The following is a 23,544-nucleotide window of genomic DNA, read 5'->3' on the forward strand; positions in this document are numbered from 1 at the left end:
CTGTTGACTAGCCAGGTGCTTCACAGGTTTGATGGTTGCTACGAAGCGTTTTGTCTTTCGGTTCAAGATGAATACTGCTGTGCCTGAAAGAGTACTGTTGTAAGTTTTCAAGTAACACAGATAACAATCAGTCCACTGACTTTCAGGTCTTTCAAATCACTCAGTGCTAGGTTTGTTGTCATAATATCCTGTATCAATTACTCACAATTACTTTTCTTTATTAGTCAGGATCTCGGGGAAAATAGAGGACTTCGGTAGCAATAATGCATTTGAGGGTAATAACGGCGATGTCAGGTATTTGTCTCACTTGTGGTCTATTGACAGGTAATTGATCTCTGTTTTCTTAGATAAAATCGATATCTAAATCATCCTGCTCCACGCCATCATTTATATCATGAATATAGCATCTGCTGCTGGCTGGTCTGCCTTTCTTCTGATTCCATCGAACAAAAGTTATGTTCACCTTCAGTTCTTATTTTTTACACTTGAAAACCAATGAGCCTTGCATGTTCTATTATCGACAGGAATATACTCACTGGAGAGTTGAATGTTGATAAGATTAGTTAACTTGGTTCAAAGCCAACTTTGATGGCCACATTTTTTTTCAGATTTCAAATACAGGAAAAGTGGCCTGGCTAGTGCAGACTTTGTAACTGCAATACCACTGTTTACTCACATTTACAAATAGTTTCCTTATCTAATATTGCCAAAGTGGCGTGATTTTTAGATGTAGTGGAATTCAGGGTAACATCAACCTTGGATCCATCTGCGGGAGCCATGTATGCTACTTATACTTCCTGACAGTACTGTTGTAGCATCATACTTATAGAATACCAGGCACTATGTGAAGGGCACTGGTAACTCCATCTAGCTACCCAGCTATTATAGTGTAGAAATTTGTGCTGCCCCTGGTTCTAACTAAAACAAAAAGGGGTGATATTTTGCTTGCTATGGTTATAGAAGTAACGGACGACGCGCTGACCATGAACGTATATTTATGGGCAAGGGCGAGAGGAAAGCCAAAAACTAACGGGCGAGGCTTGCCGAGTCCGTTAATTTGGCTTTCCTCTCGCCCGCGCCCATAAATAAACGTTAATGGTCAGTGCGGATTCTGTTATTTCAATTATATTATCAACGAACCCCGAAAACCGTCAAAATTTACTAAAATTTCCCGTGCAAACGACAACGGTGACCCAGTTTCTGTCAGTGAGTAGTGCGCGCTGCAAATTTTTTGCAAATCCGGAGATTTTTTTTTAAAAGCGTCAAAACTTGGCCTACAAATGCTCCATTTTATTTTTTGGTTGATTATGATCTTTGTACAAACCAAAATTTTCGTTTTTAGCCCTAAAGTTACTGTGTTTACGATATTCGTCATATTCACGGCCATGAAAACAAACCATTACTGTGTATTTGTGGGCAGTCACGTGGTACAGCTCGACCAATTAAAGCGCAATGGACAGGGCATGGTAATGTAATACACGTTTGCTAGTTGAGTATGTATCTTCTACCTCACTTAGGGTATCAGGCAGATGTTTGGTTTAGTACAAACAGTTTTTCAACATGTTTGTATCATAATATGTAATCCCCGCATTTTACATCTCGGATTTCACTGAGCTCAAAGGTTTAAACCCACCAAAAGCCCAAAATACCCTGCCATATTTATAATGGGTAGGAAAAATAATTTTCACCCCGTTCAAATGTGTAACTATGCAAAGTACAGATGTCGTGGCATAGCAACCCTTACAGAACCTCCGATAGGGACCTCTATAGAAGTTACATTAGCCCCTACGCTCTGTAAGTAGTTTCACAGTGGATGGATACGTGCGTCCAATGCATACGTACATATTTGTATAGGTATCGATGCATGCATGCAATTTGCACGTTAACATATAATGTTATTAATTCCATGTACATTACTGTTTACATTTGCCAGCGTAATTCCAAAATAATAATACAAATGATGTGTTCATTACTCTAACAGTAACATGTCCTAATCGCTTTACAATATTTTGTTTTGCCATTATTAACGTACTTGCATTTTCAAGGTACCTGGACAATACAAATTAAAAAGGGTACCAACTCATTATCACAATTGCCTACAACCAATTACAAATTACGGTGGTAGAGCTAAGGGCTATTAGTATGCTACATTCTCTGTGGATTATAATTTTGAAAATAAAAGGCCAGGGACTATACTCTAGGACGTATTTCAATTGAGAATTTCTGAGCTGTTCCAATGCTATCTTCGAGAACTCGTTTCAACCTACTTAAGTAAACCCTGGAAATCGCAAGTTCTGCTGTACATGTACATCACTAGTTTCACAGGGGGTCTAATTTCATTCAAGCCGGATGGATTGACCAGCGTAAGGTGAGCTTGATTTTTCTCGCCTGTTTTTGACTTTTAATTATACAATTTGGGACCCCAAATTAGCTGTTCCGACCAGCTATTTCAAAGACATTTTTTACTGTGAACCCCTTCCCCGCCCACTTACCTCTTAAAGGTGAAATGAAAAGAAAAAATTCCAAAAAATTACCCTGGTCTACGTATTAAGTATGTACAAGAAGATTTGAGGCAAAAAAGTTCAAAGAAAACGTCTAAAAAACACCCTTTTATTTTGATCAGACCTTATGTTTTGAGGCGAGCGATCGCTCCGCTCGCGGCAAGTCAAATTCAGCGAAAGCGATTAGCCACTCGCGCCACGGCTGGGCACCAAGTTTTTGAGACCAAAGGCACACGTTGTATCCATAATGTAACATACTCTTATCTCCTCCGATCGACGCGCAAAGCACAGTGAAGGGAATAAAATTATGCTTTCAATATTCAGTTCACTTCACTTCAGTATGAATTACATTCTCGGCAAGCAGATTCTAGCAATGGAAAGGATCGATTTACATGTAGGTGCAACAATGTGAAACAGTATTACAATCCGTGACAAATTACGTCCACTCCTTCTGATGTCGTGATTCTTGATATATCATATTCTAAAACACTTGTTTTGACATTTTCGATTTGAAATTTCGATAATCTAAGTCGTGACAATGCCCCAGTCCTCAAACGTTCACAGTGAATAAAACAGAAGGAAGATGCACGACATCCTTCTTTTTATATATGTAAATACAACGGCACCAGACTTTAAATCAAATAAGTCAAAACGTCTTTTTAGCGTGACCAATCACGTCCAGGTGATGTGTCATCTTTCAGCTGTTCTGGGCTATCATCGTGCCAACTATATCATTGGGCACATTGCTTTTATTCCTTCTGGCCTATACAAATTAATATTCGATAAGGTACACTTCTTGCATGTGAGTTTGACCCAGAGTTTGACCCACAGCGCCCTCTATCGTTAGTTTGATGGAAACGGGGCAGAATATACAGGGCAATCATCATTGCTAAAAAGGTTAGCTAGAGAGTGAGATTGTTTAATGTTTCTTGTACCGTGGACGAAAACGAAAATTCTCCGCGCTGTGTCAATATCTTCGCGCTGTGTAAAAATCTGCGCGCTGTGGGAAATTTATCTTCGTGCTGTGTAATCTCCCCGATGGAGGTAGTTCGGTTACCCAGACTCCTCTGCGCTACCGGCGAGAACTGTTCTCGCCGGTAGCGCAGAGGAGTCTGGGTAACCGAGACTACGATGGAGGGAAAACCGGTAAAGGGAAACCTAAGTCTAGGGAGTGTCACCATTTATCCCTTCTAAAATCACCTTGAATAAAATGCAGCTCAAATTTGCCACATGTTTGCACCCGCCAGCGACTGCGGCGCGACGAAGGAGACGTTGAAGTAGTCGACACTTACGAAAATAAACTCGAAATCCCATGGGCGCGAAAGGGCTCATGGGAGGAGCGTGCGTGATGTCATCGGCGATACATGAGCGTGTGTGACAGTAAAAAAACAGAGGATAAAAACTGCAACAAGTTAAAACAATACAGTAAAATACTGACCGACCAGCGGGAATTAAAAACACTTGCAAAGCACAGTGAATAAAAACGCAGACGTTCGAGTGCGACACTGACGAAGGGTCGCACCCGAAACGTCTGCGTTTTTATTCTCTGTGCTTTGCAAGTGTTTTATTTCCCGCTGGTCGGTCAGTATTTTACTGTATTTGTTTTAACTTGTTGCAGTTTTTATCCTCTGCGTTTTAGCAAGTATTATCTCTCGCTGGTCGACCTAATTTTTACTGTATTATTTTCCACTTGCTGCAGTTTTAGCCCTCTTTTGAGGTCGTTTGTAATTTTTATCGTGTGTGACAGCTTACCGTAGCATTGGAGTCTATGACTGTCTAGTGTAGTTCTGCACGTTACAACTTTTTCATGCTCAGTAGAATGAAGAATGAATTAAGTGCAGTTAGGTGCAAAACGACTAAAGGAAGAACAAAACGGTGTTAGCTTTTACTGTTTTCCCACAGAGCAGCTCCTTCGAAGACAGTGGCTATTAAAGAAAGTCCGGCGAGTCGGAGGTAATAGGGCCTAAAATGTTAAAAACTGCCAAGATACTAAGTTATGTTCTGCACTTTCAAAGGTCTGCGAAATTGCCGATATAACCGATAAATATGGGCAATTTCGGGACTACACCTCAGCCTAGAACGACCTCTTGCCTATCGTTTCTTGGCACGCTGAGAAATAGCTGATATTTACCCTATAAATATTGGCAATTCCGAGACTCTGATATCGATACCAAACGATCATACTAGATTTCCTTGCACTGTGTCTCGACACGCCGAGTCTTCAAAATCACCAATATTAAGCCGATAAATATAGGCGATTTCGGACTTTAACTCTGATACTAGACGATACTTTGTCAAATCGTGGGTAAATATCCAATGCATATCGGAGATCTAACCACCTAAGGGAGCATTCGTTTTTACGGGGAGGGGGTCGGTGGAATTTGAGGACAAATGAAAATGTAAGCTACCCCCCTCCAAATCAAATTTCTAAAATTTAACCCCCCCCCCCCTCAATTCATCAATTGTAAAATGTGACCCCTCAAAAAATCATCAGATTTGATAAACCTTCGCACCCTATGGCCCTGGGCTGAAAAATTAGGCCCTTCAAAAGTGTTTGCAAGAAAAAGAGCTACCCACCCCTTGAATTTTCATGCACAAAAAAACAGCGACCATCCCCCAGATGTCAAAGTCCGTATCAATAATATCTTAATTGAATTATAATTTCCCATTTGACCTTTGACCTTTCAAAGAATCCTTTTTGAACTTTACAAATAATCACTGGGTTAAATTGTCATATTGGTTTTTCAGATCAGCTCTTTTAAATATAATATTCTCGTCACGTACATTTATATCAATTGTCAAACTTTTTTAAAACACTTATTTTAATAGCTAGTTTTGTATTGTAAAAAATACATTCAAAGTTTCCACACATACCACAATTAAAGAGAATCAATATTTTTGGTGACGTTCCAAAATCAAATTTCTTGCACACACATGAACTTGTAATCGCCCTTGTCTAATCAAGAACGTTAATGTCAATAATCAAGAGTCTATAAAAAGACAGATTTAGCTAGTTTTGTATTTAAAGGAAATTATTCATAGCTTCTCATAGACTACTCATAGATTTTGTATGAAGGACCAAGTAACATTTCTGTGAAATTCAAAAGTCAAATTTTTTCCATAACTCCATACAAACCTTTGTAAAATTTGACCCCTTCCAATCATTGATTGCAAAATTTGACCCCCCTTAAAAACGGTTTCGTAAAAGTCAACCCCCCCTGATTTTCACCGACCCCCTCCCTGTAAAAAACGAATGCTCCCTAACAGATCTGACCACCCGACTACCTCTGTCCGACTCTTAGTTCAACTTGAAAAATAGCATCCATGGCCGGTAGTCAAGAATCCTGCATGTTTTACATTATTAAATTTATTTATACAAGAAATACATTTTTACATTTAAAGCATTTTATCATTAAATGTCCACATGAAACTTCATACACATAATTACTAGCGGGACTTCGTCGAAAGGACCGATCGGATATCATCGGGAGTTTCCGGGAGGGCCTTGCACGAAATACATTCTTTACATGTAGGCTTTAAAAAAATTTACTTGACGATCGGGACTTGGACAGAGGACCGATCGGATATCATCGGGAGTTTGGCTTGTCTTCCACGAAATACATTATTTACAGCGATAGACGATACTCGTAACTGGATTGTCCATATCGCGGGTAAATATCCAATATAAGCTTATATCGAAGATTTCATCACTTTACAGATCTGAGCAAGCACGACTTCCTCAGTTCGACCCCAACTTCGAAAAACGGACGTTACTACAGATTTTTCAAATCGCGGTAAATACTTTCCGATATATATCGGAGATTTCGCAACCTTACAAAGACCAATTTTTTTTTGTAAAGATCTGGCCAAGCTCGCGCGAAAACCAGCCTTGCAAACAAATTAACATCGCGATGTAACAGTCTGTAATTAACACTATTTCTAACAACCACTCGGCTATTTACTATCGACGATGAACATTTTCTATCCTGTAAATATTTTTCGTTTTCTCATCAGATTTGTACATATTTCATAATTTTCTCTGGTTGCACTCCTCGATGAACGTCGACTTTAGAAGTTCGATATCGCGATGCTCTTTTGTTCATGTTGTTTGCAGGGCTGGTTTTCGCCCGAGTGCACATGGGTTGAATCAGATTACAACCATTTTCAGTAATAGATATCGAAGCCACTGCAGTGAACTGCAATAAAACTGCTCACACTAATGACGAACGCTTCCCCGCATATAGGCTAGAGAGAAAATTGGGCTCTGCGTAAATTTACAAGCGCAGCTAAGCACAGTCATCATGTACCTAAGCGAGGTGGGTGTGCTCGAAAAAGTAGATCAATGCAAGTTTTAGATTCAAAATCGGCTGTTTCGGCGGAGAAACTGCGGGCCGTATTTCCGAGGTGCTACCAGCGATTTTGTCTATGGCAGTCAGCCGGGCTGTGGTGGGAGGCCGTACAACTCCGTAAACACACAGCCATGCAGAGCTACGTTAAATGCGGCCGTACCCTTCTTAGTAGACACCCGTCGTACTGACATTTGTTTAGCAGTGCTGTTTCATTTATGAGTGTTTTCTTTCGCTGTTTTCGCATTCTGGTAGCTAGCAAGCATATAAAAACTGGAAACTAACACCGACCGCACAACAACTCCGTGGATACGTACAGCTACCCTGTATCCCGCACACGAGTACGCGGGTGCTGCCAATGAAAGCCGGTCAACAGCTGCGACCGGCCGCCCGTGCTGGGTGATCTCATTACCGTGCTCGAGCTTGACTGGTACATTTTATAACTAGCGAAATTTTAGTTTTTTAAAAATCTTGATGGTCGTAATGTGACGTTCATAAAATAATTTGTATATATATGACATCTTTAACAATTTGAAAATATGAAAGATTAAAGTCGGTGCTGTAGCAAAGCCTTTTTAGTAACATGATTGCCATGTATTCTGCCCGTTTCCATCAAATTAACGATAGAGGGCGCTTTGGGTCAAACTCTGGGTCAAACCAGGTCAAACTCACATGCAAGAAGTGTACCTTATCGAATATTAAATTTGTATAGGCCAGAAGGAATAAAAGCAATGTGCCCAATGATATAGTTGGCACGATGATAGCCCAGAACAGCTGAAAGATGACACATCACCTGGACGTGATTGGTCACGCTAAAACGACGTTTTGACTTATTTGATTTAAAGTCTGGTGCCGTTGTATTTATATATATAAAAAGAAGGATGTCTTGCATCTTCCTTCTGTTTTATTCACTGTGAACGTTTGAGGACTGGGGCATTGTCACGACTCAGATCATCAAAATTTCAAATCGAAAATGTCAAAACAAGTGTTTTAGAATATGATATATCAAGAATCACGACATCAGAAGGAGTGGACGTAATTTGTCACGGATTATTACAATAGCACTCGTCTAGTGATAGCGTATCGGCGGCGGGCCTAACACTTCAATACAGCACCACTATAAGGTTCGGAATTTACATGTACACAAATGTACAAAGTACAGTTCTTCATTCTCACATTTTCAAACCAACTCCGTTTTCTTGGCTGCTACTGCTAAAATCTCTGATGTGTTCAAAACGTCAAAGCAAAGACCCAGCCGCGCACCAGCGCGTCTCATCGCAAGATATTTCCAGCTGTCACTCAACTTGTCAGGTGAAAACATCAACCCGCCAAACTCAAAAGATCGCGGCGCGAAATAGAAAAGTTTTACCCGCCAGAGCAAATCTGTTAAACCACGCATCCGATTTTGACTTCAAAATTTCACTATCAACCCATTTCTCAGAAGTTGTTAAGGGAGCGTTCAGTTTTACGGCCTGGGGGGGGGGCCAGCAAAATCTTGTCACCGGTGTTCAAAAAAATATAGACCCCCCTGCATTTTTCGTGAAAAAAGATGACCCCCCCCCCCTTTGTCAGACGAAAAAATTTGATGACCCCCCCCCCCCCCCGCTGAAAAATAACCAAAACCCATATGTCAAATTTACCCGCATGGTTTTGATTTGAACTACGGTACGCGGTGCACTTTATCCGTCTAGCAGAGATGCCAGTGCACAAACTTCTCAGCCACATCCATTGAAACGTCTGTTAATTAGGAAGACTGTAAGGCAATTTTTAACTTCATTTCCATAGACAACTTATGTCCATGGACATTGTATAAAGTAAACTTTATTGGAGTGGTTCGCCAAAGGCAGCCCTCCGTTAAGAGGGTCATGGGCCATTTCGTAAAGTCAACTTTATTCTAGTGGGCCACCAAATGTGGCCCGCCGGTAAAGAGGGTCGATCATGGCCATCGCATGAAGTAAACCTAATTGGAGTGGGTCGCCAAAGGCGTCTGCCCGTTAAGAGGGTCATGGGTAATACATAATGTATATTTATTGTAGTGGGCTGCCGAAGGCGGCCCGCCGGTAAAGAGGGTCGATCATGGCCATGGCATAAAGTGAACTTTATTGTTGGTATTATGTTTTTGAAAATGTGGTGACCCCCCTTTCCTACCAGTGAAAAAGTGATGACCCCCCCTTTGCGGATTCCAAAATTACGATGACCCCCCCCCTGGATTTTGCCGGCCCCCCCGGCCGTAAAAACTGAACGGTCCCTAAGACGTTGTGGTCCTGTCGACTGGTGCGGCCGGCGGCCATTCTGTCGTTCATCTTTGTAAAATTGTCAGATTGTGAGACGATGAACAGGATTTACTCTAACAGAACACCGATAGGCCGCGGGAGAAACAACTAGAAGCATGGCTTGAAAATATTGACTCGAACTTTGTGAAATGTGCAAGAACTGGAAATCAAAGAACCGGATTTTGTTTTGGTGTTGTCCAGTAAAAAATTCACATATTCATCACAGTAAGGAATATTCTCATCGGTTAATTATTCTTAGGCTACTACTGGCGTCAGTTTTTTAAAGTCCATTCCCCAACTGGCTATTGGCTTCTCAGACCTAATGCGACGGCACTGGTTGAGACATCTTCAGCAAATACAGGAAGCTACGCCAATACGCGAGACCAAGCCGTACAAGCGACTGGCGAGAGTCTAACGTTCACCCAATTCACACGTTCACAAATCATGCACTTGAACCAAGTCTATTAAACCAGTATAGTAAATCGAGAGAAAAGCTGTCCACTAACACGCTTCAAACGCAGTGTAAGTGTGCGGTGGTCGGTTTTTGGAAGGTGGTGGGCGTGGTTTTATCTTTTTGGTCTTGGCAGTCAAACTTTTCTGTTTCGCGCGTCAATGCTTTGTATTTGGCGGGTTCATGTTTTCGGTTGACAAGTCTGGCTGACAGCCGGGAAAAGTTGCGGTCAGACGTGCTGGCGGCAGTGTCTTCGTTTTTACGTTTTGAATACATTACATGTATTTTCTCCGGACTACTTCTTTCTGCGTCGCAGCTCTGTAGGGAAGCTAAAAAAGCTTGCTCCTGAGCCTGTACAGTTATTGCCCTGCAACTCACTGGCTGGTTGTGTTGGGGGAGTGGGGGTCCCACTCCCCCTACATAACCAGCCCAAGAGTGGCAGGGCTATGGAACCGAAGCAATGAATAGCAAGCATGCCACTTGTGTTTGACTCACATGACGTCACTGACCACAGAACTGGAAGTAAGGACGTTTGCGGGCATTTCAAATTGCGTTTCGTGGGCAGGACTGACACCCAACTACATTTTCGAGAATTTTTTTTTTATCATAATGAGCATATGTGAGATAGGATAAACAAAATGCTATAGTTTTTGCAAATTTGAAAATTATTCTTTCATTTCACCTTTAAGAGGAAATTGTTTTGACAGTGCTTCAATTTATCTTGTGCTTTAATTGCGTTCGGTACTCGGTCCCCTCCTTTCCTACAGACAAGATCCAACCGTCCATGACTCCTCCATTCTAAATGATAATTTCTCCATTGCATGAATCCGAGAGATATTTGAATTTTTTAACAGGCAATACCACAATATGGGATAGAAGTTGTTATAATCGCACCTCCTGGGCAAACCTTGACCTTTGACTGCATGATCCAACCCTCCATGACTTGTTGTCGCCAGAAACTGAATCAGTAACGTATTTCCAGTATAAAGCTAAAACATTAAAACTTGGTGGATTTATACCAATCGGTACCACTTGAAATGATGTCATGTTTTCTCCCTTGCATTTCTACAACAGGAAAATGGTTAGAATGAAAATCCTACGTCTAATAGTTGGGGTAACATTCATGGTCAGCTGGATAAACAACACAAAACTGACTCTTGCATTTGATCTCACTGAGGAAGACCTGTCTCTGAACAAGTGCCCTTCTGGACATACCGGCTCATGCTTCGACAGTGACGGGACACCAGTGTGCAATTCAGAATCCGTCACCTGGCACTGGGAAGATGAATGGGGTTGTAACTGTGATTCAGAATGTCTAGAATACGGAGACTGTTGCTTTGATTATCTTGAGGCTTGTTACAATCCTTCAGAGATCGACGAGACACTCGAGACAGCGTTTGCGAAGGGCACAGATCCGAGATATAAATGTGTTCCAGTTGACGATTCGCATGATGTCAGCGTATGGATGATCCATCAATGTGCTCCAAACTGGAAAGATGACGTCATCAGAGAGAAATGCGAAACACCAACTCCCCTAGGTTCGACAAACTTAAAAGCATTCATTCTCTTCGTCGTATATGCATGTATGTATGTATGTATGTATGTATGTATGTATGTATGGATGTATGGATGCATGCATGCATGCATGCATGCATGTATGCATGTATCTTTTTGTGTATCTTTGTATATAGAGGTTATAGATGTATAGAGGTATGATTCATGCATTTATTCATGTTTGTCAGTATATATGGATGTCTTTATAAATATATGTGGAGATATATCATATTGTATTTATTTATTCATTCATGCATGCATGCATTCATTCATTCATTCATTCATACATTCATTTATTCATTAATTTATTCATTCAATCATTCATTTATTTATTTATTTATTTATTTATTTATTTATTTATTTATTTATTTATTTATTTACTTATCCTTTAATTCATTTATTCATACATTTACTTCTTTATTTGATTCGGGTAAAGGATTTTCAATGTTACAAACTTAAATGGGAGAAAATGAAATGAGATTGAAACCTAAAATTGATACAATGTATAAATCATGAACATGAAGCTGAGAAGTATTAACGGTAATTGAAGTCAGGCATTTCAATAATCAATAATAAATTACACTGGAGCTCAAACACAGAAATGAGCAAAACACGAAAATAAACTATCTTTCCAAATTATATTTGGTATGTTCAATAACACTGAAAACTATTCAGGTTGTTCACCATCGTAGAAAGGGAATTCCCAGCTGTCTGTACAAGTAAAAGCTGTACTGTCTGTATAAGAAAAGAAAAGACTCTGGCAAAGTTTTCACATCTGAGAACCATCTGAGATTCACTGAGGTAGAGCACTTCACAAACATTCAGAAAAGAAAGTTACAACGGGTATACGGTAAAGGCATTTGTACTTTGATATCATCATTTTGTCATTTTGAAGGGACTCATCAATGCAAGAAACTGAAATTCCTGATATACGGAAAGTCTGATAGTCAGCATACATATCAAGCAAATAGTTATGCAACGCAAGTAATTTATCTTTGATAAAGGTAGAAATCCCTAATGATCCTAGTAATGATCCCTGGACCACATATACAATCACTCTTTGAATATTCAATTTTACCAATTGAACGAACTTATTAAAAACAAGGCAGTATTGCTGAAGGCAATGAGTACTTGGGCCGTGATAGTGTAATTTTGAGGACAATATATACTACTATTCAAATATGGTCTTGAATTTCCTCCTGTCAATTAGGCATTTGATTAACTGGTTATTAAACGAAGCATTGGCATGGCAACGGCAAAATATGTCTAGCAACTTTTGTGTGGAGTTTGAGGCAGGGGTTCTTTATTTATAGTGGAAATTGCTTAAACTCCTTAAATATTCAAATTACAGCAAATTTCTTTTGTTCTCGATGGTAGATGTCTAATATTTAGATGGGCATACTAGTATTTAGATTTCTACCTATAGTTATCCCTATATACCAAAAATCGGACATCCAGCTCTATTGGCTTGCTCAGAATTAGATATGCACATAATTAATGAGGTACAATATGTGGTGTCATAAGGTGTCCCATCATACCAAATATGAAGGGTGTAGCACTTGTGGTTACTGAGTTGTGGACAAATATATATATTTGAGGTCAAAGGTCATTGAGGTCACGTGACATTTTGTCAAAATAATTGTATTGCTAAGTTATTCCTATATACCAAAAATCACACCTCCAGCTCTATTGGCTCGCTCAAAATTAGATATGCACATAATTAATGAGGTACAATATGTGGTGTCATAAGGTGTCTTATCATACCAAATATGAAGGATGTAGCACTTGTGGTTACTGAGTTGTGGACAAATATATATATTTGAGGTCAAAGGTCATTGAGGTCACATGATATTTTGTCAAAATGTCTGAGATATCTGCGTGAACCGATGGACTCACTGATGGACTCACAGACGGATATGACCCAATCTATAAGCCCCCTGGACTTTATCAGTGGGGACAAAAAACTGTGTCACTGCATCCTTTAGGCAATATGAATACGATGAGAAACTAAATTTTTATTTTTCTTGGCCTATACATGGGAGTCTATGGAGAACTGCCTTATACATGGGAGTCTATGGAGGTGTAAACTAAAAAGTCCTCTAACACGGCAAAATTCGATCGCATTGTGAAACAAATCGACGTGCATCTGTATGGGGTTGGGTACTATTCTTGTGCAAAGTTTGAAAGAAATTGACCAGGGCATGTCTGAGATATCTGCGTGAACGGACGGACGGACGGACCGTCATGACCAAACCTATAACTCCCCCAGGACTTCGTGTGTGGGCACTAAAAACAACGCAACAGTTATTACAGCTACACCGGCGGTAGGTTCATATCCAGAGCCCCTTACAGTCTGCCGCCGTCGCTTGAAAACAATCTCATAAGGAACCTGGCCATATGGACAACTGTGCATTGGGCAGCTGGATACTTGACTTCCCGGAGAAGGCGAGCTGTCACGTTCAAGCTCAGGATTATTTGTCGACCAAATTTCAGTAAATTTACCTTACCTAGATGAAATTTTGTCTAAAGGCTGAAATTTCGCCGAAGTTTGACAAAATTGCATCGATTTTTCTGGTTCATATCCGACATTTTGAGTTTTGAGTGCAGACAGTCAGAAATAAGTTTTGAGGCACATGGCTGCGACCCCATGTGACTCCCCCCGACCCCATGTTGCCCCTAGCCCTGCGTACGATGCTATGTGCTACAGCTAACACACAGCATCGTACGCAGGCTAGCGAGAGAGTGCCGACATCGACGGTTATTTACGAGAAGTGAATAAAAGACTGTCATTTTTGGAAGCGATCGAGTAGCTGAGGTAGGCTGGGATACGACTTGGGCCCAAGAACGCTGAATTTCGGCAGTAATTGGCTTTTTACGTCAAGTCCCAAAATGGATTTGAAGTCACCGACCCTACGTACGGGTCTTTGCAGGGCTGTGGTGAGCGGGGCGATTAGCTGTAGTGGAACACACAGCATCGTACGCAGGGCTAGTTGACCCCAAGTGAAAATGTGTTCGCGATCAAATCTTCCTGTATTTTTTTCAGAATTTTCGACAAAATCATTGCTTCTTAAATCTTTTGTAAAATATAAAATACTTAAATAAAAATGCGATGTGCCATGTCTCCAGATTTCTAAAATATCGTTCGTTGACCGTTCGACGGAATACTCATTTCGCAAACTTGTGACGCAGTTGGAATTCAATACTGACCGCCAAATAATCTTAATGAGACGAGATCATTCCAGACATCCTCCAAATTATCCAACCATTCGCGTTAGAGTTCAGCTCGCTCAGAGTATCATAACATTCTTCGGCCTTCGTTTAGATCGACCCTAATCTCTCCCATTTAGGAAATAAATACACAAGCTACCTTGACAAAACTTCGTGCATGCACCATCCAGGACCAAACGCACTACAAATCTGTCTTGACGTCATCATCTCCTTACATGGTAATCGGCATACCGTATTTTTTAGCAAAGGAGACACAGAATACGTCGGAGTATTCAGTTTCAAAACGTATTACATTGTGTGATGTTGTCAAAAAAGGTAATGTTACTGCAGTGGTATAAATTAGAAAACACAAAAGTTCAAATCAGTTTATTTTGGACTGGCTTTACCCAACATTTCATATTGTTTCTTTTGCCAGATTTGACCACGTGCTTACTGGCGACCCCTTTACATGCAAATTTTGTGTCAAATGGTGTGTTCTCCTGGAAAAACAAACGTACGATTTCTATATGAAGGAGGCGAAATTTGCCCTCAAAACTCGAAACCACCCCTTTATGGGGTGTACCTAGCTATTTTGAACGAGCTTCTCGAATCTGCAGCTCTATTTCGAAATGATGGTCTGGTTTTCTCAGCTCAAGGATAAGTGTTCTCCATGGCTGTGGGCATTACTATTCTCAATTGGGGGTACAGTTTCCAGTCGTAATGTTTTTCATTGTGTCCGGGATATAAAACCTCTCCTTTTTACACTTTTACTTTGATTAACACTAGTCCACATCTTGTCAGCGATTAAACATGTTTCAAGTTTAAATGTTAAATTCTGGTCTCGAGCCCTCTTGTTCGACCAAACTGAAATTACCCCTCCCACTTTGGCTCATCCAGTGGGTGTAGCAAGGGTCGTGCCATCGCCCAGGAAACGGAGGGTGCATTAATTGTTGCATTTCGATGCACATTTTGATTATATTCAGAAGATTTTGTGGCAAAAACTCAGATAGAGAAGCATTAATATTCACATCTCACTTATTCAAGACTGGCTGAGAGCAGCACTTCCATTCAGTTAACATCATTACGCCATTTATTATGCAAAGAAAGATGAAGCCAAGACATTTTGCCCTCCCTGGTCTCAGCCAGAAATGGTTATACCTTACAGAGTTTTTTCCCACGGAATGAAAACAAATGTACTTGGGCTGAGGCCCAAGTACAACAACGTGATAGAAACAATTTATACCGGAGTAACTCTTTCCTTCATTACTCTGGTCAAGGATTCAATGCTCAATAAGATCAAATGCCGTTGACAAATCCAAAACTAGAACACTACAGAGGCGACAATTGTGAATACTTTCTAACAATTTATTTGGCTGTCGATAGCCTCTTGTGCCAATGTGGTCTATAGTTCGAACGTCTCGATGGGCACAGACTTTGTTCATGAACTGTTTGTATCAGTAAATCAAAGATCCCTACAAAGATTTGAGCACTTGAACAACCTAAGCTTTACTTTGGTAGACAATAAGCAGATTTTCGGAAGAGAAAGTTAATACGGGTAATCAGTAGCCTAAATGCAATTGTCCTTTAATATCATCCATGTCCATGAACACAGTGTTGTCCATGAACAACTAACTACATAAAAACCAAGACTTTTGTATGAAAATAAATTAAAGCTTTTTTGCATCCGGATGTCTGGAACTTTCAAAGGTTGAAACATCTATCTATCTATCTATCTATCTATCTATCTATCTATCTATCTATCTATCTATCTATCTATCTATCAAGAAATATATATCTATCTTTAGGAATTCATACATCCTGCATTGCTGGTTAATTCAATGATTGTTCATAAAACTCGTGTTAAAATGTGTTTATTACAAAGCGATCTTCGAATAATCATTATCCTGCCTTGATATTAAGAATATCCTCCCTAGTTTAGAGTAGTTGGTACAGATCTCATTCCAATCGACATATTTTCAGGTTGACACTAATATTTGTATTCTCATTGGTTTAGGAGTCGCTGTGGAGAATATTCCTGTCACTGGACCTGGAAGATCAGAGACCTATCGGAATGTGTACTGTGCATCGTGCAATGGCATTGATGAATCGTCAGTGGTGACCTGGCAAGTCACGGCTACTTACACCGATGTTATCCCCAGATTTGGGAATCTTTTCGAGAATAGCGATGCACAGTCCATCCACGATGCAATAACATTGATACAGAATGGTCAACTTACAGCCAACATTTCAGTCCATGATAGTACCCAGAGGCAACCACGAAACTGTGTACCTTTTATTGAGACTTGCAACCCCTCATTCGAGGGGGCGATCATAGACTACGAAGAGAAGAAGAACGCTTGTCAGTCGTACATTTCAGTGGTATCGGGTTTCCCATTGGGCATGAGACGCGCAGACTTATCTGATGACTTCGATTGTAATTTGTATGATAGAAGATCTGGCAAAGAAACACATTTTAAATACTTCAAAAACCCTCACTGTGCTATATGTAATAATTACAAAGTATGTAACTGCGTCAGAATGCCATACAACTTTGGATATTTAGCGTTTCCACTAAAAATTATCTTTGATATCACAAGTAGTGGGGTTGCCAAAATGACAGCCACGTATAAGAAACTAATTTCTAAGCCAGAAGCTAACTTTAACTGTTCAAGCGGAGAAGTTTTCGATCTAAACACTCAGTCGTGCCTTCCTCTTCATGCTCCATCAGCTGGTTTGAGGGAGAAAGAGACAGACTCAAATGAGACAAAGGGTCAGTACACTTTCAAACACCAAAACCTGACCTGTCCTTATCCACATTTTATCACTCTTTATAATCCCAGCTATCGCTTAGACGGTGACACACTTTTCTATCAAGTCGGTGCCGATTGGCTGCAAACAAAGGTCTTTACAATTTCAACCAATGGATCAACCATATGTGTTCAGCAATATCTACCTCTGGATTCCTTTGATGCGTTTCAGTCTTATCTGAGCATCGTCTGTTCATCTCTATCGGTTCTCTGTCTAATAACCCGGGTCATCATTTACTGCGTGAATCCGCGTATGCATACTTTCCCCGGCAAGCTTCTTCTTAATTTGGTTATTGCAATATTGTTAGCTCAAGTCCTGTACCTGTCGAGTATGGGCCTAAACGAAATACCACTCATTTGTTTTGCGTTGGCAGTTGCCCTGCATTATTCGTGGTTGGCAAATTTCTCTTGGATGGCAGTTGTCAGCTATGATCTTTGTCGCACATTTCGATCGGTAAATAAAACGTTGTATGTTCCTCAATCTGTCCGTCGATTGGTGGTGTACTGTTTACTTGGATGGTTGTTACCCGGATGTGTCGTTTGTACTGCCGTCTCCTTACAAATCAGCAAAGCGACAGAATTCAATGCTGGTTATGGAGAGAACAGCATTTGTTGGATTCGCAATCCTATTGCCCTTCTAATTTTCTTCATCACTCCACTGGGGATGATAGTCCTTTTTAACACTGTCTGTTTCATTTTGACCTTCCTGAATCAGCACAGTGCAAGTGCAAAATCTGCCGGAATTGGCGGACAATCTGGTTGGAAAGCTCTCTTGATTCCCTGTGTCAAGGCATTTCTCATCATGGGCGTGACATGGAACTTAGCGTTGTTAGAGGCATTCATTGACAATTATGTCCTAAGCGTTATATTCATAACTGTCAATTCACTTCAGGGTACGTTGATATTTTTATGTCTTACGGTGAATGTTGGAAGCATCAGAGAGAAATTTAAAAACAGGAGCCGCCCTGAATAAATCACATGGATAGAATTGTCCTCTTAGCCGGGCAACCTTGCAGAGAATGCAGTGTATTCAAATAAATCGTAAAATGGCACTGACTCACGAAGACAGACACATGGACATGCAGACACACACCCACACATACACACATGTAAAAAGAAGATAGTAACAGTACAGCCTTACGATAGTAAGTAATATTTCTGCAACTCCTTGAAAAAAGGCGTATAGCCATTTTTGACATAAACTTCTCTAATTGTACGTGTTAAAGCACTGTCGCTGAAAGTTTGTGCTGATGTCAAGAAAGACCAATAATGCACTCAAATCGAGTTGTACGCCATGATGAGTGTTATAGCCAAATTAGTTAACTCATTAACATATTCTGCTAGATTGCAAAACATTTCACCATCACTTTGCTATATGCCTTTACTTTCCTTAAGAAAGGATGATGACATGGTTTGCCGACTTCTATTGCGGTATGCTTCGATACATAACACACTTACTGCACCTTCATACTGTGAACAACTACATGTCAAATACAGATCAAAATGTCAGAGTACATCGGCTTTAAGAATTAAAAGTGTTCAATGGCCTGCGTAAAAGCTTTTCATAACTATTTGGAGGTGGGATTGCAATCAGAACATTGACTATTAATAATGTATCGGAAAATACATACGTTTTTACAATTATCATAATAATACAAAACAAGACGGCAATGCAGTTAAAATGGACATCGTTGGAGTAAGAATAAACATCTATAGGTCATCGAGTCTACAGCTTAATCTCCTCGCTTTACAAACATGATCAGGCATCGATGGCTTAATTAAGAAAGTAGCGAATGGTTTTTACGACTGCAATACTAAATGACAATGGTTTATATAATTCACTTAAAAATATTTTTAGTCGACATGTATTTATATAAATGTCTTTATGTACTGGTTTTTACTGCACGTTAAATTCATTCCACAGTTTAACACCTGTATAATGATAAAAATTGCAAAGTAATCTGCAGTTATTCGCATCTAAGAGAAGGGTATAGTTTGGTCTTGTTTAAATAGAGTGCCGTAGCAATGAAAAATTAGAGAATGAAGCAGATCAATTAGTGAAGCACACATCTTATCGAACGAATTTTGTCATTTATCTAGAACACCAAATATTAAGAATAATGATGAAGTAGTGCCTGGGAATTTTGGTTGACATCTGCATGATATAAGTTTACTCTCTCTCTTCAAATGCTCACATCATATCGTATATCAGGTTCAATGAAAAGCTTGTAAAACGAAACTTGTGCATGCTGTTACATCATATATTCTTCAAACAGATACATTTGTTTCGTTGATGTTGTGTTTTCACATGAACGGTTAAGCAAACTTACTTCTAGACATGATGTTTGTTAAGCTTCATTAATGTGCGCAATAGGCAGATTATTTTGTAAATGGCATTTGTGTTGACTGTAATTATAATCATTAGCGTGTCGTGAACAGTGTCGTGGCCCGCATACTTATGTCGTATTCGGGGAAAATATGTCATACACTATCTACAACGAAGTTATTGTTACATGCTCTAGATAGCAAAAGTTACCTGATAAGTAGAGGAATGTATTATTCGACTATTTTGTCGAATTTTAAGAGCATTTTAAACGAAAGGAGTATCGTGTACGATAAGTACAGTAGCTTTGTGTTGAAATCATGGACGGTGATAAAACAATTCTTCGTTCTTCGACATATAGAAAATATTTGTATTAAATTCTGTTATTGGAAACAAACTTTTTAAAAATATTTTTCTTAATAAATTATCACACACTGTATCAGGTTCTCGCTGACTTAAGTTGACAACTTCATTTAAAGTACTGTAAAATGAATATTGTTGCTCACTTAAAAATGAACACGATTGGTACTAATTTGGGATAATTTGATGGTGAAGTAATGTCGGTTTGATCTGAAAATGTTAGTTCATCTGATTTTCTTTTTAAGTTATACACTTTTTTATTGGAAATTTGTAATATTGCAACATTCAGCTATAGAGCATCTAACACTTTTGAGAAATTTGAAAAATGTGAAGATCCAATTATCCCAAATTAGTTTCAATCGTGTTAATGATGGAAATTCCATTTTTGGACTTTTTGTGGTCAATTTTCCATTCATTGAGAGATAACCTTTATTGTTAATAATAGCGAAACCTAAAAATAAATCTACTGATAATAAGAATAAAAAGAAGCACATTTCAACAAGTCCATGATTTCAACACCAAGCTACTGTACTTATCGTACACGATACTCCTTCTCGTTTTAAAGGAGTATCGTGTACGATAAGTACGGTAGCTTTGTGTTGAAATCATGGACGGTGATAAAACAATTCTTCGTTCTTCGACAATGGTATTATCAGAATAATAGAACATATTTGTATTAAATTCTGTTATTGGAAGCAAATTTTATAAAAATATTTTTTTCTCAATAAATTATCGCACACTTTATCAGGTTCTCGCTGACTTAAGTTAACAACTTCATTTAAAGTACTGTAAAATGTATATTGTTGCTCACTTAAAATGAACACGATTGGGACTAATTTGGGATAATTTGATGTGAAGTTATGTTGGTTTGATCTGCAAATGTAAGTTCATCTGTTTTTCTTTTCTAAGTAATATACTTTTTATTAGTACTTTGTAATATTGCAACATTCAGCTATAGAGCATCTAACACTTTTGAGAAATTTGAAAAATGTGAAGATCCAATTATCCCAAATTAGTTTCAATCGAGTTAATGATGGAAATTCCATTTTTGGACTTTTTGTGGTCAATTTTCCATTCATTGAGAGATAACCTTTATTGTTAAGAATATCGAAACCTAAAAATAAATCTACTGATTGTAAGAATAAAAAGAAGCACATTTCAACAAGTCCATGATTTCAACACAAAGCTACTGTACTTATCGTACACGATACTCCTTCTCGTTTAAAAGGAGTATCGTGTACGATAAGTACAGTAGCTTTGTGTTGAAATCATGGACGGTGATAAAACAATTCTTCGTTCTTTGACAATGGTATTATCAGAATAATAGAAAATATTTGTATCAAATTCTGTTATTGGAAACAAATTTTATAAGAATATTTTTTCTCAATAAATTATCGCACACTGTATCAGGTTCTGGCTGACTTAAAGCTCCAATAGCTGCTAATTTTATGCATTATTTTCATGATTTTATTTTCAAACCAAAGTTGGTTCATGTAAATGTGCTAACTGAAGGACGTGTATTGAAGGACCACTGCTCGCTGATTTGGACCATGCCTACACGTTTTTAATAGGCTTCATAATAAACCGGTGCCGCACCCATAAAATGGCGCCCTCACGGGAAAATACAAAAAACAGTATTTCCTGCACATACACATCGTGATCATACCAGAAACAAGCATGATGCCATTTACTTGAATGCACAACACAGGATGGCCAACATTTTGTTGTTGTAATCTTTCTTTTCTATGTCACATTATTAGTTTTTGAAAATGGCGGGAAATCTAAAATGATGTTAAAACCTTTTAATTTACATGCCACTTTTGACACTCATGTCAGCGTTATACACTTTTTCAGTCTCTAATGCGTCTTATTCAAAGAAAACTCTTGGAAAAATAAGGATATTTTGAGATCGCTTTATTAAACATTTGCAGCTATTGGGGATTTAAGTTAACAACTCGTTTAAAGTACTGTAAAATGAATATTCTTGCTCACTTAAACTGAACACGACTGTAACTAATTTGGGATAATTTGATGGTGAAGTAATGTCGGTTTGATCTGCAAATGTAAGTTCATATGCTTTTCTTTTTAAGTAATACACGTGTGTTTATGTGTAATTTGTAATATTGCAACATTCAGTTATAGAGCATCTAACACTTTTGAGAAATTTGAAAAATGTGAAGATCCAATTATCCCAAATTAGTTTCAATCGTGTTACTGATGGAAATGCCATTTTCGGACATTTTGTGGTCAATTGTCCATTCATTGAGAGATCACCTTTATTGTTAAGAATACCGAAACCTAAAAATAAATCTACTGATAATAAGAATAAAAAGAAGCACACTTCAACAAGTCCATGATTTCAACACAAAGCTACTGTACTCATCGTACACGATACTCCTTTTCGTTTTAAAGGAGTATCGTGTACGATAAGTACAGTAGCTTTGTGTTGAAATCATGGACGGTGATAAAACAATTCTTCGTTCTTCGACATTGGTATTATCAGAATAATAGAAAATATTTGTATTAAATTCTGTTATTGGAAACAAATTTTATAAGAATATTTTTTCTCAATAAATTATCGCACACTGTATCAGGTTCTCGCTGACTTAAATTAACAACTTCATTTAAAGTACTGTAAAATGTATATTGTTGCTCACTTAAAATGAACACGATTGGAACTAATTTGGGATAATTTGATGGTGAAGTAATGTCGGTTTGATCTGCAAATGTAAGTTCATCTGCTTTTCTTTTTAAGTAATACACTTTTTATTGGTAATTTGTAATATTGCAACATTCAGCTATAGAGCATCTAACACTTTTGAGAAATTTGAAAAATGTGAAGTTCCAATTATCCCAAATTAGTTTCAATCGAGTTAATGATGGAAATTCCATTTTTGGACATTTTGTGGTCAATTTTCTATTCATTGAGAGATCACCTTTATTGTTAAGAATACCGAAACCTAAAAATAAATCTACTGATAATAAGAATAAAAAGAAGCACATTTCAACAAGTCCGAGTTTCATTTCCGCTTAAGAAGACAGAAGCTTTTCTCGGGTATTCACCAATGTACGCTGGCAGAGTGCTAGATGTGTAGGTCCGAAGCATATTATGAAATATTCCTTCCATAGGCATAAGCTGCACCCATTGCCTATAGGGGCGTAAGGTTCAGCCTGTTTTGGAATTTTACGTTGTGATCATATATACTGTGTCTTCTTCCTTTAACATCTTCAAAATATATTTACTTATTTCTGTGTGGCACTTTTTGACTGGGTTCTTGATAGAGGCTCTATAGAACCTGGTTTGAAGGTGCTAGCAGTAAGTCCAACATAAGTTTGCTCCGTCGTATTGTCTACGGTTAAAACAGTGGCCAGGTAGATGAATGATTTGGTCAGGTAGTGACTAGACATGGCAGGTGTTTGACAATTACATTTTGTTCATGTGATTTTGGGAAGCACTGCTTTGTTATGGCTCTGGATTATTTGCGCTGTATTGCACATTGTGCTGTATACGGTTTAATATCTGATAGAGCGCGTCGTTTGGAGGAAATTTTTATGATTATTTTCAAAAATTCTCTTCCGATGTTCAAGGCTACGTTTTACAGTATATAGAGAAAAGCACCAAATAAAATTCCTGTTGCGGTTTCTCTTATTAGGTTGTGTTGCTACAGACAGCAAAACCTTAGTTGGTTGTTGTAACCACTTTTCTTAAAGACTTCTTGTCT

The 23,544-nt window shown here is 38.7% G+C and overlaps 1 protein-coding gene across 1 annotated transcript; it reads left to right on the plus strand.

Annotated features, from left to right (window-relative positions):
• Positions 1-2,189: 2,189 nt before the first annotated feature.
• Positions 2,190-22,803, plus strand: LOC139119310 (uncharacterized). Its single transcript, XM_070683062.1, has 3 exons — positions 2,190-2,368; positions 10,646-11,109; positions 16,347-22,803. Exons 1-3 carry the CDS (start codon positions 2,304-2,306, stop codon positions 18,110-18,112), a joined length of 2,295 nt encoding a protein of 764 aa, XP_070539163.1. The 5' UTR covers positions 2,190-2,303; the 3' UTR covers positions 18,113-22,803.
• Positions 22,804-23,544: the final 741 nt, after the last annotated feature.

The sequence above is a fragment of the Ptychodera flava genome, chromosome 19, assembly GCF_041260155.1.
Source record: "Ptychodera flava strain L36383 chromosome 19, AS_Pfla_20210202, whole genome shotgun sequence".
Taxonomy (NCBI): Eukaryota; Metazoa; Hemichordata; class Enteropneusta; family Ptychoderidae; genus Ptychodera; species Ptychodera flava.